Consider the following 19,326-nt stretch of genomic DNA (forward strand, 5'->3'; position numbering starts at 1 on the left):
AGAGAGGTTTTGGAAATAGGCACCCCTTCAAACCTCTCACTCCAATAATTCATTCCTTGGATCCTTGTTGGTGGTTCTCTTCCTCTCTCTCTCTCTCTCTCTCTCTCTCTCCATTAAGGTTGGTTGAAGGTGTGTGTGAGCACAACTCCTTCCATATGCTCAAGGTGATTCTCTCCCATAAAGATGTCATTCTCAACAATAGAGCGTCAAATCTACTAGCTCTTGGTCGTGTCCTAGCCGCATAAAACGCTAGGTGGTTCCCCTTCAATATCCCCTCACTGTGAGGCATCCAAGTAGTAACTTGGTGTAGGTGCGCTTTGTTTGCTTCATTTTGGTGCCCCCACGGAGGAGGGCTACATAGACCTTCAGTTCACAAACAATGAAGGTGTGCAATTTTCAACATGGACCAGTGGCGTGAGGAGTTTGAAAATTGGAGGACAGAAGAGAAGGAGGCTCTAGAGGACCTGAAAGCTTTCATTGAGATCTTGTTGCCTGGCTATAACGTCATCGACATTCAAGAAGTAAGTCCCTCTCCTTACCTTGTTCGTGATCTTAATTTACCTCTCGTCTTAACCTATGAATGCTCCAATAACCCCCGATGCACACACAATTGAAATTCTCTACATCAATACACACGAAAGTACCGTAACGCACATTAAAGGAAGAGAGAGCACTACTAGACCTCTCTTTCCTAAAAAGGTAATCTTTCGTAAAAAGGTAATTAAGAAAAGGAAGATCACATCCACACCTAAGTGGCCTAAAGCTGCAGCACGTGGTCAAGCGTGAAGGTGACATTTGGTCCCATCTCATTTAGTGGGGGTTACATGACCACTTTTGGCAAGAAAAAGGCCAGTGAGCAACCAGCTTCAACATCAAACCTACAACCGCGAATTTCACCCCTAAACCCTCATGAAGCAAATAGGCGGAGGCTTGCCTATAAGATTTCCGCTCGTATGCGTGTGCTCCCAGTGCACTTTGTGAATCCAGACGCCACCAGTCCTAAGCCAACCTCTTGTCTGTGCGAAGATTTCTTTGGATATTTTCCAAAGTGCTTTGGTGAAGAGCCTTCCCACTTTACCTTTGTTGCTAATTTTCAAGAAGTTATCTCAATCTAAAGAGACTGTCCTTGTTGATGATGTTTTGCACATTAATGGTGTAACTTTTGTTCGTCATGATGATTATGGCAATAGCATCCAACTACTACTTGCAAAAAGACTCGGCATAGTAAGAAGTGTTGCCATCACCCCCTACATCTTCACAGACGTGTCAGGAAGAGTAGAAGTGATCTGAGGTGCGGACCTTTTGTGGCTGATCAGGCTCATCGGTCCAAAGATGGTGCAACTAAGCTAGTCTATTTGTGTGGGTAGGTATGGATGCCAATAATGACAATAGTGATCCACGGATGTTTCTTTTCCATTTTGTGTATCATATGCGTGTTAATATATGTATTAATAGGAAATTATTCTATCAGCAAAGAATAGCCTTGTTGTTTGGAGCTGAAAGACTTGGGGAAATCTTGCGCTCTCCTCACCTTGTCATTCTACCCTTAGTAGATTATTACCACTCCTTTGATGTGTCAATATTCATCCTATTTTGAGCTAGCTATGCTTAAGCTCCAAATTGTACTTATCATACTCTACTTTCAATAAATTAGAGTTGTTTGTGTAATTGTGTACTCTCTCAGTTACATTATGGCCTTCCCTAATTTTTATGGTAAGCCTGGGGAGGTTGCTTCAGACTTTTTGGATAATTTGGAAATGGCATTTTTAGTGTCAAAAGGGATGATGAGGCCACAAAGCTAAGGGCCTTTCCACTAGTCTTAAGAGAAGGTGCTGAAGTATGGTATCAAACTTTGGCACCCGAAGAAAGAAAAGACTGGGAAGCCTTAAAAACGGCCTTCATCGAAGAATTTCACCATCATGAGCCTCCAGAGGAGATATGGAGACAACTCTTAGAGCTACGCCAAACATCACCCAATGAATCTAGAAGCTATGCAGGGAATTTTTCCAACCTGTGGGAGAAGTGGTGTGCATCACTAGGCAAAGGGAAAGGGCGCTAGAGTGCCTAAAGAAGGACTGTTTCTTAGCATGGCTTTACCCCATCCTTAGAGAAAAGGTAAAAGGTAAATTCCTAGACACCTTTGAGAAAGCTATGAATTATGCAATGGAGAAGGATAGTAAATTAAAGTTCCAAGCTCAGCTACAAGGAGGAATGGAGCCTCCACCGCTAGCTCAACCTACAACAAGGGTAGTAGCAGGGACAAGAGCAACAGACCAAGAGTCCTTTCAATAAGAGCTGCTTCAACAAATCACCAATCAGCTAGAGAGCCTGTCCATAAATTTGGTTCAAGGTGTAAGGGATCCCCAGCCAGGAAATGAACAAAATAGAGAAGAAGGACAAAGGCAAACCCATGAGTACGTTTGCTACAATTGTGGATAGGTAGGTCACGGCATGTATTATTGCCCTCACCCACGATGCTATCAAGGAAATGGTAATCAAAGACGATCTCCCCGCCAACAAGTAACCCCTCCTCGAGCAAGGCCGCCAAATGGACAAAATGCACATGTGGCTCCACCAATTCAAATATTGAGACCCCTCCTCCACCACCACAAGCACTAGCAGAGATCCCTCCACTACCATCAGGTGGGGAGGATAGTGCTGTCTCTGTCATAAGTCTTGACAATGGTAAGGATAAAGGGAAAGCAAAAATGGAGGAAGCTGTTGCCATGCCAATAAAGAGAGTTAGGAGACAAAGAACTAATGAAATGGAAGCTTCAGAGCCGGATAAAGGGAATGAGGGTTCCTCCCAAGTGATAGGAAACAAGAAAAGGAAGAATAGGTCAAGGAGGCACATAGGAGTAGAAGACTTTCCACTTGGGGTGGGATCCATACCCTATGACCTCATAGCAGATGTGAGTAAGAAAGGAACAAAGATCTCATGGCAGCAACTCTTCCACCTTTCCCCAAAGATGCGTAGAACCTGGTCTAAGATGGTTAGCACTAGGAGGGCTAAGGAAAAGTCATTTGAGTCCATTAGTGCAAGAGGCATGAAGGATATTGTGCCAGTCATTGATGCAGAGATTAAGAGTCAGCGAGTCTCCAATGTGTATGTGGATGGTGGAGCCGAGGTAATGGGTATAGTACTACGAGACCCTAAAGGAGAGGGTAGTCAAGACTCTCTAAACAAGGAGGAAGTCACAGGCCTAGAAGGGATGTTAGCTAAAGACCTACCAGAAGAAGAAAAAGGACCCTATTTGCAGGTACTAAAGAAGCATGCTAGTCTCTTCATAACTGATTATGAACACATTAAGGGAGTAACAATGACTCAACACCATATCTAATTGAAAGAAGGTGCCAAGCCAATGGTGCAAAGACTTAGGAGATTAGGGCTAGTGCAACAAGATGCGCTCTTAAAGGAAGTGAAAAGATTACTCAATGCAGGATTTATCTACCCAGTGAAAGATTCCGAGTGGGTGTCCCCGGTTGGCACTTAAGAAAAATGGGAAGTGGAGGGTGTGTGTTGATTACAAGCCTCTAAATGCAGCCACAAAAAGGGACCATTTTCCTTTTCCTTTCCAAGATGAGATACTAAATGAAGTGGCTGGTCATGAAAAGTACACAGTGTGTGACAGGTACTCAGGCTACTTCCAGATCAGAATTGCAGATGAAGATCAAAGGAAGACTACCTTCATAATGCCCTGGGGGTGTTTTACTTACAAAGTTATGCCTTTTGGCTTAACTAATGCCCCAGATACTTTCCAAAGGTTTATGAACTTGGTGTTTCAACCCTACTTTGGTAAATCCGTACGAGTCTTCATTGATGATTTTTTCATTTATAGCTCTAGGGAAGTGCATCTTTCCAAGGTTGATGAAGTCTTCACCTGTCTGGCCCAATTGGGTGGGCAATTAAATAAAGACAAGTGCCATATAGGTGAGAGTAAGATAACTACTAGGCCATGTTGTGTCTCAAGATGGTATTGAGGGTGACCCTGAAAAGGTAAAGACATTGTTAGCCTTACCTACTCCTTCAAACGGGAAGCAGCTAGTCTCCTTCATTCAAAAGGTTCGCTACATGGGATGATTCATACATCTCCTTTCTCACGCAATCTATCCTTTGCAGCAGCTCACTAAACACACTACATTGGCATGGAGTGAGGAGGGTGAAAGGTGCTTTTAAGAAGTTAAAACCATTTTGAGCTCATTGCCTGTCGTCTTGCAGCCCACATGGGGTGAATTATTCTATGTGAATCCTAGTATAGGCCCAGAAGCTCTAGGAGCTGTCTTGATGCAAAAAGACCCAGAGACGTCTCTCATGAGACGAGTTTACTTCTCTAGTAGAGTGATGATAGCTGCTGAAAAGGGTTTCAGTGCAACTGAGCAAGTGGTGCTAGTTCTTAAGTTTGCAGTGGAAAAGTTTGGGGCCAACTTACTTCCGACACAATTTGCGGTGATCACAATTGAGGAAGTCTTTCCATATGCCCTACAACACATGGAAATGTCTCAAATAATAGCAAAGTGGGTGGTGCAGCTTCAAGAGTTTGACTACACAGGTAGAGGATTCCACCCGTTCTTGTTTGGCAGACTTCCTCACACAAAGGTGTTATGTGAAGATCAAGAAAGAGGCACCAAAGACATCAAGGAAGGATCTTTAGTGCTCAGATACGAAAATCGCTTTGATCGCAGAAAGGATGGTAAGTTCTTGCTTAAGTGGGAGGGCCCTTTTGTAGTGATACAGAGGTTCTCAAATGGTAGTTACGAGCTAGGTGACTTAGATGGTAAAGTACATCAGACCCCAGTAAATGGTTGGCGATTGAAGGCCTACCACTGTCATCTTTCACAGCCATATGTTGGTGGGATCAATGATAGGGTTGGTTCAGAGGAGAGCTCATCATATTTGAGATCCGACTAAGATAACAACCATGTACATAGTTTATTTCAAAAAAAAAAAAAAAAGAAGAAGAAAAAAGAAAAAAGAAAAAAGAAAAAATGTTACCAATGAGAGCGAATATTGACAATGAATGGGGTATGGCTTTCAAGGGTCTAGGAGACCAATTGTTTGTCATGGGTGGATACAATCATTCATCGGAATAGGCTAAAAAACAAACAGAATGCAACAATCAAAGGGCAGCTACATGGCAAAGGAAAGGGTCATGATAAAAGTCCAAGATATAACGTTCGCATATCAAAGGCTTTCATCTACTGTTCAATTGCTTCAAGATTTCACATATCTAACCATGCCATCTTCTATGGTCGACACACTTTGGCTATACCAACGTGAATGTAGGATTTGGAGAATATCATTTGAAAGGCTAAGACTTTTAAAGCCCTTAGGGACATTAATTTGTCTCACAAAGAAAATTGAACGACCTTCACCCTTGGGGTACTTATGCCTTTAGGAGGCCAAAAATGCAAGGCTCTTTTCAGCCAAGGAAAAATGAGTCATTGAGTGGGTGGAGCAATGCTAAGGAAATGCTCTTTTTATCCAAGGTAAAATGAGTAGGTAGAGCAATGGTTTTTTTTTGGGTGCAAAACTCACAATTGTGAGTGATTGCAGATCCCCCTCGAGCTCATGCCGAGCCTTGAGGTACAAAAATTACATCAAATTCAAGCCAACACACTATTATCAAGAGTGCTGTCAACGGCTCGTTTGAATGGCAGGGGTTGCCCTGAGTCAGTCATCTGAGTTGTGACTTTTACCTGTCACATATATAAGCTCCTCAATTTCTTGTACAATCACATAGAAGCTAGCCACAGAAAGGTCGTTATCAAAGACGTGGAAATTACTAACCTTCCAGATATTATAAAAGAAGCAAAATCTAACAATTTGGGTACAAACAAGAAGGGCAGGACTTTGAAATTGTTTCCCCCCTACAAACATATCCTTCTTGAAGAAACCTATCTTCTACGTTCTTTGTATCCACTTGCACACCTTCCCCACCATTCCTCTAATAGTCGGGCAGTCCATGAAAAGGTGTGTGAGGTCTTCGCTAGCCCCTCGGCACCCTGAGCACCTATCGGATCCTATGCCCAGTGCTTGACGCCCGTCGACAAGGCCCCCCATAGCATCTTCCACAAAAACACCTTCATGTACTGGGGCCACTGTGGCCCCCAAATGTTCATCATGACCATATCCCAATGGGCTTCCGACCAATGTTTTTTCCATTGTTTGTTGGAAGGGGCAAATTAATCATCCTTGTGTATGAGCTCTTGTCCTAGCTAGCGTTGAATCATTCCGATCTTCAATTTTCTGCTTGTCAAACAAACAAACAAACAAACAAATCATGTAGTGAAATGTTGCATGATATAGAATAAAACCAAGAAGTATGCAAGAAAGAGATTTTCTGTCAGGAGTGATTGAATTTTGATAGCATCTTTAAAAAAATCCCATCATATGTACATTATTTCCTTTTTTAGCAATATTTATATTGATATAACCCAGAACTATAAAATGCTACCCCTGCAAACTGACCTTGCCATGGGAACTTAAAAACTGCAGAACTACATGAGTCTCACTTTTACAAGAAGCCACGAATCTATACATGCATAGACTTCAAATATCAACAAGGAGCTACTTCTTCCTTTTTTTCCCTTTTGATGAGACTAATACTATAGGAAGATCTAGGGGCATAAAAAAGGTGGCTAAGGAGGTTTATCTTAGGTGCGTGATCATCTTCAGCTATGCTATGCTACCGTGATTATGGGTTTTGTAGGCCATCAAGATCTCATGGGATGATGGGAGGTCTCTTTCAGCTTGCTCTTATCCTCCTAGTTTTCTATTAAGGGATGACAAGCCTTGTCAATCATTGTGTATCCTCATCTTGGTCATTTAAATCCTCCTCTGGCATGCTTGTATTCATAGCCATATGTGGCTTGACATCTCTAGAGACACACCTTCAAGTGGTTTTGAGTAGCTGATAATCACTACCCCAAGGCAGTGACTATGCGAGGAGCTGCTCCAAGGGCATAGTGGTCAATTTTGCGACATTTGTAACATGCATTGGAAAAAGAAGAACATTTAGATAACATCAACAAGGTCATTTTTTCCCTACTCATATCAAAGGCTCAACTTGATTTTGGACTTAGTTAAAAATTGTACGAGCTGCCATCAAAAGAAGTTCAAGTCAAAGTAGATGGTAAAATTGGCAGTGAAGTGGGTATAGAGCTATAAGACGGTCCAAAGGAGAGCTAGTGTGCATCTGTGAGAGTGTGGTGGGTGGGTGTGGGAGAGTGTGGGAGCAGTTTAGGGTGGTGGTGGGCAATACGCAATCTTCCATGTTAATGTGTTCTAGCATCACAACATAGCACTCCTTCCTTCCTATATCACAAGAAGTTTTGGACTCACAATATTTCCCACATTCTGACTTACCACAACATCATGAGCTTCTGTGAGGGAGGCGCTGCATACCTAGCTAGGTACGATTGGGGGCAGGGGACCGCCGGCCCAGTGGGGGGGCCGGTGGTCCTCTGCCCCTAATCGTCCTAGCTAGGTATGTGGTGCCTCTCGAGCAGAAGCTCATGATGTTATGCATTGTATGAAAAACACTGAGAAAGACTCTGTTTTCCTACATGAGAAAAATTCTAAATCTTCTTGTGTGTGTGTACTGATGTAGAGTCATAGCTCTTCAACCTTAGTCTTTTCTCTTGATCATTAGCGTGCCTATTTTGGGTTTTAATTTTTTATCCGCAAATATTCTTTTTGATGATTAGCGCACCTATTTTGCGCTTTAGTCCTTTACGTGCTGATTGTCCCTAGCTTGAGCTAAATATGTGTGATTATTTTACTTGCTCCTCTACCCAATCATTTAACAATGCCTCCTTGCTAAGGTGCCTCTTAAGGTTCTTACAATGCCAAGCTTAGAGGTAGATACAATGGGACAAGGCATGGATTAGGACTTTGAACATCTTAACGGTGAACACCTTCGGATGGAGTTAGATGCAACAACTAGGTTTTATCTTCTCGTTTGAGGGTAAAAATTGCATTATTGACGATCGCATATATGTAAGATGTCAGGAGAAATCTCTGAAGCTGCCCTCTTTTGAAAAACACACAATGTCTAAAGAATTGGTGCATAATGTGGATATGTTTAGCCAATATAAGGGTGTCTATGGTTATGTGGTGCAAGGGGACTTCAATCCCAATGTTGCTTTATTGAGCCTGATGGAATGCTATGAAAAATTAGTAGTGATGTACTTTATGTGCAGACAGATGACAACCCAAGGCCTTTCCCTATGGATGGAATTTATCACTATCCCAACGATCAAAACCACATGGAATCTGGTCGATCTGGATCTCAAGCTACCACTATTTGAGAATATGTGCATACCATTAGAGAAAGCGTGTGACAAGGATGTGATTGATGAGGATACAATAATTGAAGGTGTTGGTCCATTTATGACAAAAAAGTAGGAGGAAAAGAGCAATGCCTATGTGTCCTCATTTGAGGCCATGTCGGCCAATGGAAGCCAAGAACAAACTACTCAATGTGATGATCCTCTTGGGTGAAAGATTGACCTCACTAGCCACCTAGAGGAATAGAGCGTACAAGAGGAGGAAGTACGAGATTGGGAAGTGGATACAATGCATCAAGAAGCTAGTCAATCTGTTGTGGAAGAGCAAAGTCCGCTAGAAGGGCCCTCACATGAGGTCTTCACAGTCAAGGAAACTCAAATGCAAGACATCATCTTTGAGGATACTCGAGGGTAGAAGCTCGGTCTCCTTATCCATCTTGTGGGTATCTCTAGTTTGTCTAAAAATACTAGTTTGGTCCAAAAGAAGAAGTGATTTCTCCCTCGGTATATTCAGTTTATGCTTGTATGGGTTGCTGGCTCCTTGTAAAATCGAGGTCTGTTAGTTTCTAAGTACCCATGGCAAGGCAACATGAGACCTTCTTCTGTAAATTGCTTGCATCAACTACCACACCAAAATGGTTTATAAATGACTTACAATGTATTTGATCTGCCACCTCACCCATCTTGCATCAGTACATGAAACAAACATCTCATTGCCATTACTGCAGATAGATAATGCTTACACAAAAATCATTTCCCACAATGGCAAGTCAGCCTAACATGTGTTATATCAGCAGAATGGCCTCACCATTACTAAACAAGCCTACCAGCATAAGGCAAAAACAATATGGAGTCGGACCAGAGCTAGAAAAATACATTTTTTCTAACCAAAGAAAATAAGGGCAAACTTGAAATCCTACCGGTTTTTAGGTCAAAATTTGAAGCTTTTGCCGGTATTTACACTAAAACTTGTGTAAATTTTTTGGTTTTCTTCAAGGCAAGCTCAAAATGTAACCACGATTCTATGATTTTAGCCGGTTAAAATAGGTTGTACCCCGGTTTTTTTTTAACAATGATATGGACATAGGCACAAGGCTCATACTTGAAAACATTGTTGTACTCCCTTTCTTGTATCATTTGTCTCTTGACAGAAACATTTGAGAGAGAGAGAGAGAGAGAGAGAGAGAGAGAGAGAGAGAGAGAGAGAGAGAGGATTCAAGAAGGACATGTCCATGGTCAAAGGTGTGTGATAGTTCTCCACCTCCCATATAAAGAGACTAAAATATCTCAATACGTGGGTTGAAAATGACTATGTGGTTGCAATTCCTCCTCCAATTTAATATCATTGTTACAAAAACTTTCAAATTGATCAAGTTCCCTAGCTGGTAATGAAATTGATAATTGTCTTAAAGTAAAATAAGAAAAATGGAATTGTACATGGATCGACTATAAAAGAGTTTGAGATGTGTGGAAGTAAAACTATTGATATTGCAATGCACATATATGTTAAAGTTGTCCTCTATGAAAAGGCCACTAATATTCAGAAAACGTGTTCGAAATTTTCAAAGTGTGGAATTTTCTCTCTGCTGAGAAGTACACTCAAAATTATCTTGACTCTTGCTTATGGACATGTTTCATGAGGTGGAAAAGCTAAAAGAGGAAAAAGAGGGGGAGAAAAGAAAGGTGTGTGTCTGTGTGCACGGGCGCACGCACGTGTGTGTTTTGATTGTAGGTAATTAATGTCCGCCCACTACTATGTATTCTCTCACCAAGTACTTTTGTGACCAAATGGATAAGTTAATTCAAACTGGTATGTGATTCGCAGATTATTGCGGCCGAAGAAACATCGCCTCTATTCTCATAAGGCTATCTTCTCTTCCAATTGGAACACTATCAATATTCTCTTCCTACATGTATAGTCTATTGCATTTCTAAAAGTGATGCACGACACAACCTCTTGATAGATTCTAAAAAACATTAATATATATAAGATGCTGCAAAGCATTCTTTGATACCAAGCTTGGGAGCTTCTCATAGGACATTATTTTCTATGAGGTGCTAGCCCTTGTTCAACAAACTTAGGAGTGCTCTACTTCTATTTGAGGGGAAGAGAGAGAGAGAGAGAGAGAGAGAGAGAGAGAGAGAGAGAGAGAGAGAGAGAGAGAGTCGTCATTTTGATCTATCTTGTTCAAGCAATGCTACCAAGCTTGATTATACAGATTATATGAGTTAGCACGGTGTGAAGAGATGAACGCTAAGATAAGTCGATGTAATATTAAGCTTTTTTTAAAAATGGAGTGGGTTCTAGAATTGGTTTCAACAACTGGAACATAGTTGCTCCACTCTCAAACTTGCTTCTATCCTTGTGTCTTTCTTATGAGCAAGACATGGTAGTAGTGCACATCATAACCTCCAATATAGCAAGAAGTATAAATTGGGTAAGCTAGCAAGTTTTTTAAGATGAAGGCCTATAATTGCTACATTGTGTAATTATAAAACTTTTCATGACTAAGTAGTTTTGTGAAAAGATAAAGATTAGGGCTCATAGTTTCCAATGTACCAAGAAAGCTTCAAGTTTCAAAAAGATGAGTTGACTTGCTTTTAATATTAAGAATGTGATTGACCCTTACATCTATGTTGCTCTCTAGATACTTTGCTTGCATCTCTATCTATGTTTTGTGCACAAGCATTGTAATGGTTTACATTATCACCTAATCACTACATGCATAAGCAACTTAGTACTATAGGGTGCACACTATTTGTTCATGTACACTTTCATGCCATTTGCATCTTAAAATTGTGATAGAAATGAAGGCAAAATAAGGTTTCTCGGTTGTTTATTTTTGCAGGAGTTTTGGCCATTATGACATGGTGCAAAATTGAGGTAGTTATCTGAAATAATGCACTCCATTGATGTTTGTCTCCCTCTCCCCAAATTACAAAAGCATGATCCTTTTTGGCAGAGCAAATTGTATTCAACCATTTAAATGTTTGAGACTATTCCCTTGTGCACAATCTATACCATACCAACCATTTGGCTTAGCTCCTACTCCATTAAATGTGAGACCAGACCTTGAGGCACTGTAGGAGAGCCTCCTTTTGTATACACATTATGTTCCTTGATAATTTAAAAGTATAAGTATCATAATCTACTTCACTGATCAGCTTTTAATCACATCAAAGATCTCTTCTTACATTTTTGCATGGACCATTGCCTATATTTATTTCTCTCCTAGAAACTACATAGATTCAATTTTTTTAGTGGCCACCATTATACCCATGTCTTCAAGCGTGCTACATGTTATTTTTGTTCCCACATGCCAATCTAACCTTTAAGGATGATCTCTCTCTCTCTCTCTCTCTCTCTCTCTCTCTCATCATTGTGATTGTTTCTACAATACTAAAAATCTCACTTCCTCTCCCTCATTGAGAAAGTATGTGCGCATGTAAGCACTTGTGTTCAAGAATCAAAACTCGTTGGCTTGTGTGTGTGTGTGTGTGTGTGTGTGTGTGTGTGTGTGTGTGTGTCTTATTTAAGGTATGCAACAAAACGACTCCTTTTGCAAGAAGTGCTTGGAGAAGGTTTCCCTAAGCTTAGCAATTGAGAGTCTAGATTAGCCGGTCTTGAATCGGGTTAATAGGAAGTAAAGCTGGTAAAAATAGTAAAAAATACTCTAAATTATAGATTTTAGAGATTATTAGTACTTTTGGTATGCACCTTAATGGAAAGGAGATGTGCATTGCAGGTATATTAACAAATAGAGGATGTTCATTGCAGATACATAAAAAAAGTGAAGGTCATTTTGACTATAAAGGGTAGGTGCTAGAAGATGGAGGTGTGTGTGTGTGTGTGTGTGTGTGTGTGTGTGTGTGTGTGTGTGAGAGAGAGAGAGAGAGAGAGAGAGAGAGAGAGAGAGAGAGAGAGAGAGAGAGAGGGCACATCGCCTAATCAAGGGAGACACACATGGATCCGCCACTATTTGTTGATACAGTGGGTTGCGAGCATCTTCTCTCATTGACGCAATGTAGGGTAAAAGGGGAGGGTTACCTATGGAGAGGCCAAAATTTTGGGAAACTTCTCGTGTCAATAAAGAAGCTATAGAATATTCTAATATCATAGAAAAAACCTCAAATTATTTCAAAGACTTGAAGAATAAGATAAAATATGAATAATGTAGAGATCACACAAATAAGTTGAAATCTCTCTATGTATATATATATATATATATATACACACACACACACACACGCGCGCGCGCACATATGCACACACACATATATATAGACACACACACACACACACACATATTTATATACACACACACATACACATATATGTATGTGTATATATATATACATATACACACACACACGCACGCGCACACACACACACACACACACACACACACACACACACACACACACACACACACACACACACACACACACAGGGAACTAACCAGTACAAAAGTGATGACAAGTAGTAACAAGTTTGGTACTGCATAGCTATTTTCCACACCATCGTTGGTGCTATCGACTTTTGTATCCTTTGCTACCACTTCCTCCTTGGCATCCTTGGCCCCGTCCCTATTCTTTGTATTGCATGCCTTTTCCCTCCCCATTCCCTTGGCTTCCAACCCCTTCTCGGCCTCCCTCTCATCCTCCTTGGATTTTTCCCCTGCTTGGCCTCTTCCCCTACATTAGGAAGAGAATGGGCTATAGGAGGGCCTCTTTATTTGGCAGTTTAACAGTAGAATGGTAACAGGACACTTTTGTGTCCTGTTAAGTGACCATTTTTCTTGAATTATTTGAAGAGTATGAAAATGAATTTTTAGGTGCTATATATCCACAAAGTTGCCTTATGAGCTGGAAAAAACTTAGCGTTTTTTTTTGAGTATCGATCTCAGCATTAACCTTACTCTTGCACAACATTTTTGAACCTAAACTGTGTGAAAAAACGGGTCCTGTTTTTGGTTTTTTTTCAATTTTTGACAACTATACCACTCTAAACTTCATGTTTGTGAGGTTTAGATGGCTAGAGGTTAGGCCTTCATAGTTCTCAACATGTTTTGATGCTTGTAGGGAGAGTAAGTGTTAAAATTGAAAGTTATGACCAATTTACAAGAATTGCATAATCTTGTTTTTTTGGCCAAAATTAGCACTTTTATGATTTTTTTGGTGGCTTTCTTGATATCCAAATTCAATTTTGATTGTGTAAGTGTAATGTATAACATAAAACTAATCTTCCTTGAGTTTTGGGGGACCTAATATGCTATATAGCATAGTATATGATGATGGTTGAGTTTTTTGATTGCTGAAGAATACGATACATTTTAGAGTAGCAAGTATAACTTTCTCAATATTGTTAGTTTCTTAGGCCAATTGTGTGTATTTTGTAGGTAGTAACCATATCTTATCATAGACTACAAACTTGGCTAGATATTGAGTAGTTTGTATGGGTTTCTAGAGGTCATAATGCTAAACCCAGTTTTTTCATGTTTGCTGTATTTAGCACTTTATCATTGCCCCCAAGGTTCCAATTGTAAGAGATCCATTATACTTTTGACATGCTCCATGGCTCCTTTTGAATCCAGAGGCCCGAAGGGAACTAAGAAAACATGTATATAGTATCTGTATTGAGCGTGACTATGAAAACTTTGATGATAGGTCCGCAGAATGGCAAAAATGCAACTTTTTTGTACCTTTTTTTTCTGCCCAAAAAAAAATTAGTGAGGTAAAATCAACCATATGTTTTGGTCACCAACCCATTGAGGTTAACGGGGAATTTTATCTCATGTCCTACAAAAATCTCCACTCTTATTTGTATGCAATCAACTGTAAGAAATTGCTGTTTTGGGCAAAATGCACTGGTCCATAAACTTTGGAGGCTTGTAGTGACCAAGGGATGAGAAAAATTACAAGTTTCTCATTTTTTCCATATGTAGTAGTTATTGAACTATAAGCTCATGAAAGGATTTTTCAAAATGAGTGGATCTACTATGGTTTTGGAAAATTTTTCCCAAAACCCTGAAAGGACACTTTTATGTCCTATTAGGTTACCATTCTAGTGTTAAGGAAATAGTTGAAACTTAATCGAGCTTTGACCAAAGGAGGTAGATAGCCTAGGCATGCATATATAAAAATACTTTTCCTTTTTTTCTTGAAGAATATATGAAGATTTTACTAGATTTGGTTGGAGTTACTCTCCCCCCCAAAAGTACTTTTCAATTTTAAAATATTAAAATTTTCCCTCTCTTATTCACTCTTTGTCTTATCTCTCTTCTTCTTTCCCTCCCTCCAAAATTGACCCATGCTCTCTTTCTCTCTCCTCAACGGTTGTTGCTAAAAAGTGCAGATCTGCAATATTTGTCCCCAGTCTCTCTCTAAAACGCCTTGACATGTCTCTCTCTCTCTCTCTCTCTCTCTCTCTCTCTCTCTCTCTCACACACACACACACACACACACACACACACACACACACACACACACACACACATGTTAGGGGACCTTTTTGTAGAGTAGTCTACCACACATCATTTTAACTCTGTAATATCTCCTTCTAGATTTGCAACCTGTTCCTCCGTAGCTACATCATCTCCGTCTACATCTACAACCTCTTTCTCCATAGCTACAACATCTCCATCTATATTTTCAACCTCTTTATCCATATCTCCAACATCTCCTTCCAGATCTGCAACCTCTTTCTCCATAGCTCCAACATCTCCTTTGAGATCTGCAACCCCTTCCTCCATAGCTCCAACATATTCTTCTAGATCTGCAACCTCTTTCTCCATAGCTCCAATATCTCCTTCATTCATCAAGGTTACCTAGCTCACTTTCACTCTCTTCCCAATCTTGGATCTCTCTTTCAAGTTCCATAACCTGCACCACCAGCTTTCCTTCTCTAGCTCCCTATCCCTTTTGAGATCTCTTTCCACAGTTGTTGCACGTTTCTCTCTCTCTCTCTCTCTCTCTCTCTCTCTCTCTCTCTCTCTCTCTCTCTCTCTCTCTCTCTCTCTCTCTCTCTAGTAACTAGGCACCGAAGGAGTGTACGTGCTCATAGCTACCAAAGGATTAAAATGGAGTAGATATCTATTGTACATGGTGTCAATACAATGAAATACAAGGGGGGTATGTAAGGTTTATCAAGGGTCACACACTTTCAATGTTGGCAAAGGATCCTTAGGCAAGTGTTTGTTCCTACAAAGCATGTGTGGTTAGTGTATTTTTCAAATGAATGTCTATTGAAGATTCTTTTTGAAATTAGAAGTATTTTTTATTAATAATCTCTTCTTTAGCAAATTTTATATATTATTCAACATTGGAAACTAGTACTAGTGCCTACAAAACAGTCATTTGTCAGCTGCTAGTCAATCCTTTTGGAAGGGGTAAAGTGTTGTGGATTTAAGAGACTCACATTGTATTTAATTTTTGATATTGTAAATCTTTGTGTCCATGTTTGATTTACAAAAGGAGTACTGCAAAAGCAAATAAGGTGCAATTTCATGCTTGCAACATTTGAATACTCAAACCCTGGAAAGTCGCGCACCAAGAACCAACTAAGCAAATAGACATTCAAGTGTGGAACCAAACCTTAACAACCAAGAATCAATTGAAGGTTTTTGCTCAAGTTACAACAAAGAAAGATGCTGCAAATGAAAGGGGCCAAAATGGTGGAGCAATAGAACAAAAAGAGAGGAATCCTTCATCACGGTGCTAGGAGAGAGACCTGAGATTCTAGCTCTATTTCCCATTTACTAAACACTTATGCAGAAAACTCATATGCTAAGTTGTAATTTAGATTTGAGATTAAATGAGTATTGAATTCCATCAAATTTTTATTGAGACACTGTAGAAGCTTTATAACTCCACAGGACCCTAAAAAAGGATGTAGAGCTAACTTAAAAAATATATGACCTACATTTATGATTTAGTGAAAATTCCTACGACTTAACACTTTGTCCCCTTAAAGATGGACATGGAAATATGTTAAATATGGAGCGTGATTTACCCTTTTAATTCTTATTCTACAAAGCACAATTGTAAAACCCTTGTTATGAAGAACAACCATTGTGCAAGAAAAACATTACTTGCCAAAAAACCAAAATAACTAACTGGAAAACAAAAAATCAATACTCACTGTCAAATTTTGACAAATGGGAAGCTAACAAAAACCCTAGATCAACAGGGTCTCTTTGGGATACATGGGTGCAAAATTGACAATAGCAACTGGCTTGGTATACCAAATAGAATCAAAATTGACAAGGGCCATATCATAGACAAACAGAGCACTTCCACAAGCTCATATGACCATTTGACTTAGGGTCCAAGGGGGTATTTATAATAATCTCTTTTATGGCAAAGTGTTAGAATTGAGTTCTAACTAGTGCACAAAAAGCTTTTAGATGGAGGCCCTATAGACAATGTACCTTATTTAGATAATGAAGAAACATCAATTGATGCCCATGTCATTAGAAAAGGACATGATGGGGTGCAAAGCATCAATTTTGACCAATGGCCATAAACTGACTCCATATTGATCCAAAACTAACAAAGCAAAGTTTGTACAACCTATGGAACAAGCTCATAAACTTTGAATTGGAAAAAATGGTTGCCATCAAGAGTTGCTAAAAGTATGGAGCCTGATTTACTCTTATAACTGCTATTCTGGAAATAGACATTTTTAAGGCCCCCAACACAAGGAGAAACCATCATGCGTGAGAAAATTCACTCGCCGCAAAATAAAAAATTCATACTCGGTCTCGAGCTTTGCTCGAGGCTGGGATTGCCAAAATATTTCCTTTCATTGTGTAATATCTTAGCTGGATAGTGGCCAAAAAATGATTGGAAAGGCGAATTTTCCGTGCGAGGCCATGTTTTTGGGGTAAATTTGGCAAAATCCAATGAAAAATGCGTCCAAAAACCGCGTCGGGGGTGTAAGGGTCTTGAGGAGCTGAAAGTATGGCTTGTGTGCCATGGTGCATAGATGGCCATTTTGACTCGGTCAAAATGGCCATCTCCCCGCCAGCCACACTTTTGGCTCCTCAAGACCCCGTACACCACGCACATGCCACACTTTTTTCTCCTCAAGACCCGTACACCCCCCCTGATGTGGTTTTTGGATGCAATTTTTGTTCGATTTTGCCAAATCTGCCCCGAAGACATGGCCTCGTATGGACAATTACCCTTTTTGGTCCCCATGGTGCAATAACTATCTTAGGTTCTCCCCAATACTCAACAAACCCGGCACACAAGTTATATTTGGTACATATCTTTCCACCACTAACCACCACCTATCTTTTTCTAATTGACCCTATTTTTTAGGATAAGTAGACTTTTTGTAGAGAGGGCATCCAAGACTAGATCATTGGTGAACAACACAAAAGAAGAAGAAGAATATAGCTAAAAAAATAGAGGAATAGATAGCCCTAGAAGAGTAAAAAAAAGTACACGAGCTTGCGTGGAAATGGAAACCCCTTCCTCCTCCACGAATAATGACTAAGAAGAAAAGGAAATGGAGAGCCAAGAAAGTGGCCTTGTATGATATACAAAAATATTAAAAGAGAAAGAGGTCCATAATTCCCTAAGCTCCATTCTCAATGAATGAGCGCACTTGGAATAATTTAGAATTTTTCAATTTCTTGAAGTCCCACAATGTCTAAAATGCTGTTGAGGAAAAGAGATTGATTACCCTCTATCACCATTGCATGCAAAGTGAGTATATGAAAATGTCCTCCATTACGTCATCTCCATCTAGTACTTAATATTTGTCGTCTACATGGCCAGAGTCCCATAGGATCTCAAGTGCCATTGAGGCCACAAAATGCTCACTTACCTCTTCAACCTCCATATCTTTCTTGTCAACAAGGATTACACGAGCATCTTGCTTGCATTTTACTCTTTTTTTTAGACCTCTTTATGTCCTCAAGCACCAACAAAGCTAGAACCATGTCCCAATTAAGGAATTGTGTGCCTATACACCCCATGCCCAAGTCAATGAGGTCATCCTCATCCTCTATCTTGTAGTACCTCTTGGCAAGACCTTTGAAAAAACTCAATAGAAAATATCAAAAATTCTTGTCAGATTTGTACATATGCTTTAAAAAATTAATTAGCAACCACATGGTGTGAATCCCTTGAAAACAATTGCATATTTGGACATGTGTGCCTCCATGTACACACTTTTTGAATGCATCAATGTGAATGACTCATGTTGCCTCCATTTCAATGTGAATGACTCATGTTGCCTCCATTTCAATTGTGCCCTCAAACACGGGAACTAGTGTATTGATGTGATCAATAAAGGCCCATCTTTGTCAAATACATGAGGAGTGCCTCATGGGGTGTTGCCATGGAGGTAGATGGGAGAAATTGGCATAAAATCCTGGACAGCTAGAGTTTTATGACAAGGAGAAATGAAATTTAAAACTTCACACATGACTTTCAAAGTTGACACATTCACAACTCAAAAATTAATGAACCACCTAAATCGAATTAAAAACTAAAAGAACTTAATTAAACTTTACAATCCACAGTTATGCACAAAGATGGGATGTGAAATAACTTTTTCATTAAGATAGGGCTCTGTGGTTGAGCTAGTATAATGATACATCATGGGAATGAGATGCCCTTACAAGTGAAAACCTTCTCTTCTTCAAATGATACAAATGTGCTATTTACATAAAAGAAATATATAGAACCATGTGTAGAGAAATAGGGTAGCTGTGTGTGACCCATAGGTATACTATATTGTAGCATGCAGATCCACCTCCATCCTTCTTTTGGTTGTTGGTCCCAATGCATTGTTTGATATCGTCCATTGCAAACTATCCAAGCTTATTAAGATAATGGGAGACATATTACCGCATCCAGTTTGCCTTGATGTGGCATAAGGATGGAGATAGAAGAATTACTTCTATGAGACAATCTCTTAAGGTAAACACTTTTCAATAACATCTTGCCAAGGTCCACATGCGTAGCTTAAAAGTGTCTTGTAAAAGATTCCAAAGACTCCCACTTGACAAAGTTAGATTGAAA

General features: G+C 39.8%; 1 protein-coding gene across 1 annotated transcript; it reads right to left on the minus strand.

The window, feature by feature from the left end:
* Window positions 1-14,822: 14,822 nt before the first annotated feature.
* LOC147437751 (uncharacterized) lies at window positions 14,823-15,083 on the minus strand. The gene has a single exon (XM_086485996.1). The coding sequence runs from the start codon at window positions 15,081-15,083 to the stop codon at window positions 14,823-14,825; it is 261 nt and encodes an 86-aa protein (XP_086342122.1).
* Between the last annotated feature and the right edge of the window lie 4,243 nt (window positions 15,084-19,326).

This window comes from Adiantum capillus-veneris, chromosome 17, assembly GCF_014529385.1.
Source record: "Adiantum capillus-veneris isolate H3 chromosome 17, ASM1452938v2, whole genome shotgun sequence".
Taxonomy (NCBI): Eukaryota; Viridiplantae; Streptophyta; class Polypodiopsida; order Polypodiales; family Pteridaceae; genus Adiantum; species Adiantum capillus-veneris.

Excerpts from the sequence above, each read along its gene's own strand:
- LOC147437751 (XM_086485996.1), bottom strand. The coding sequence starts at position 15,083 with ATGGAGAAAGAGGTTGCAGATCTAGAAGAATATGTTGGAGCTATGGAG.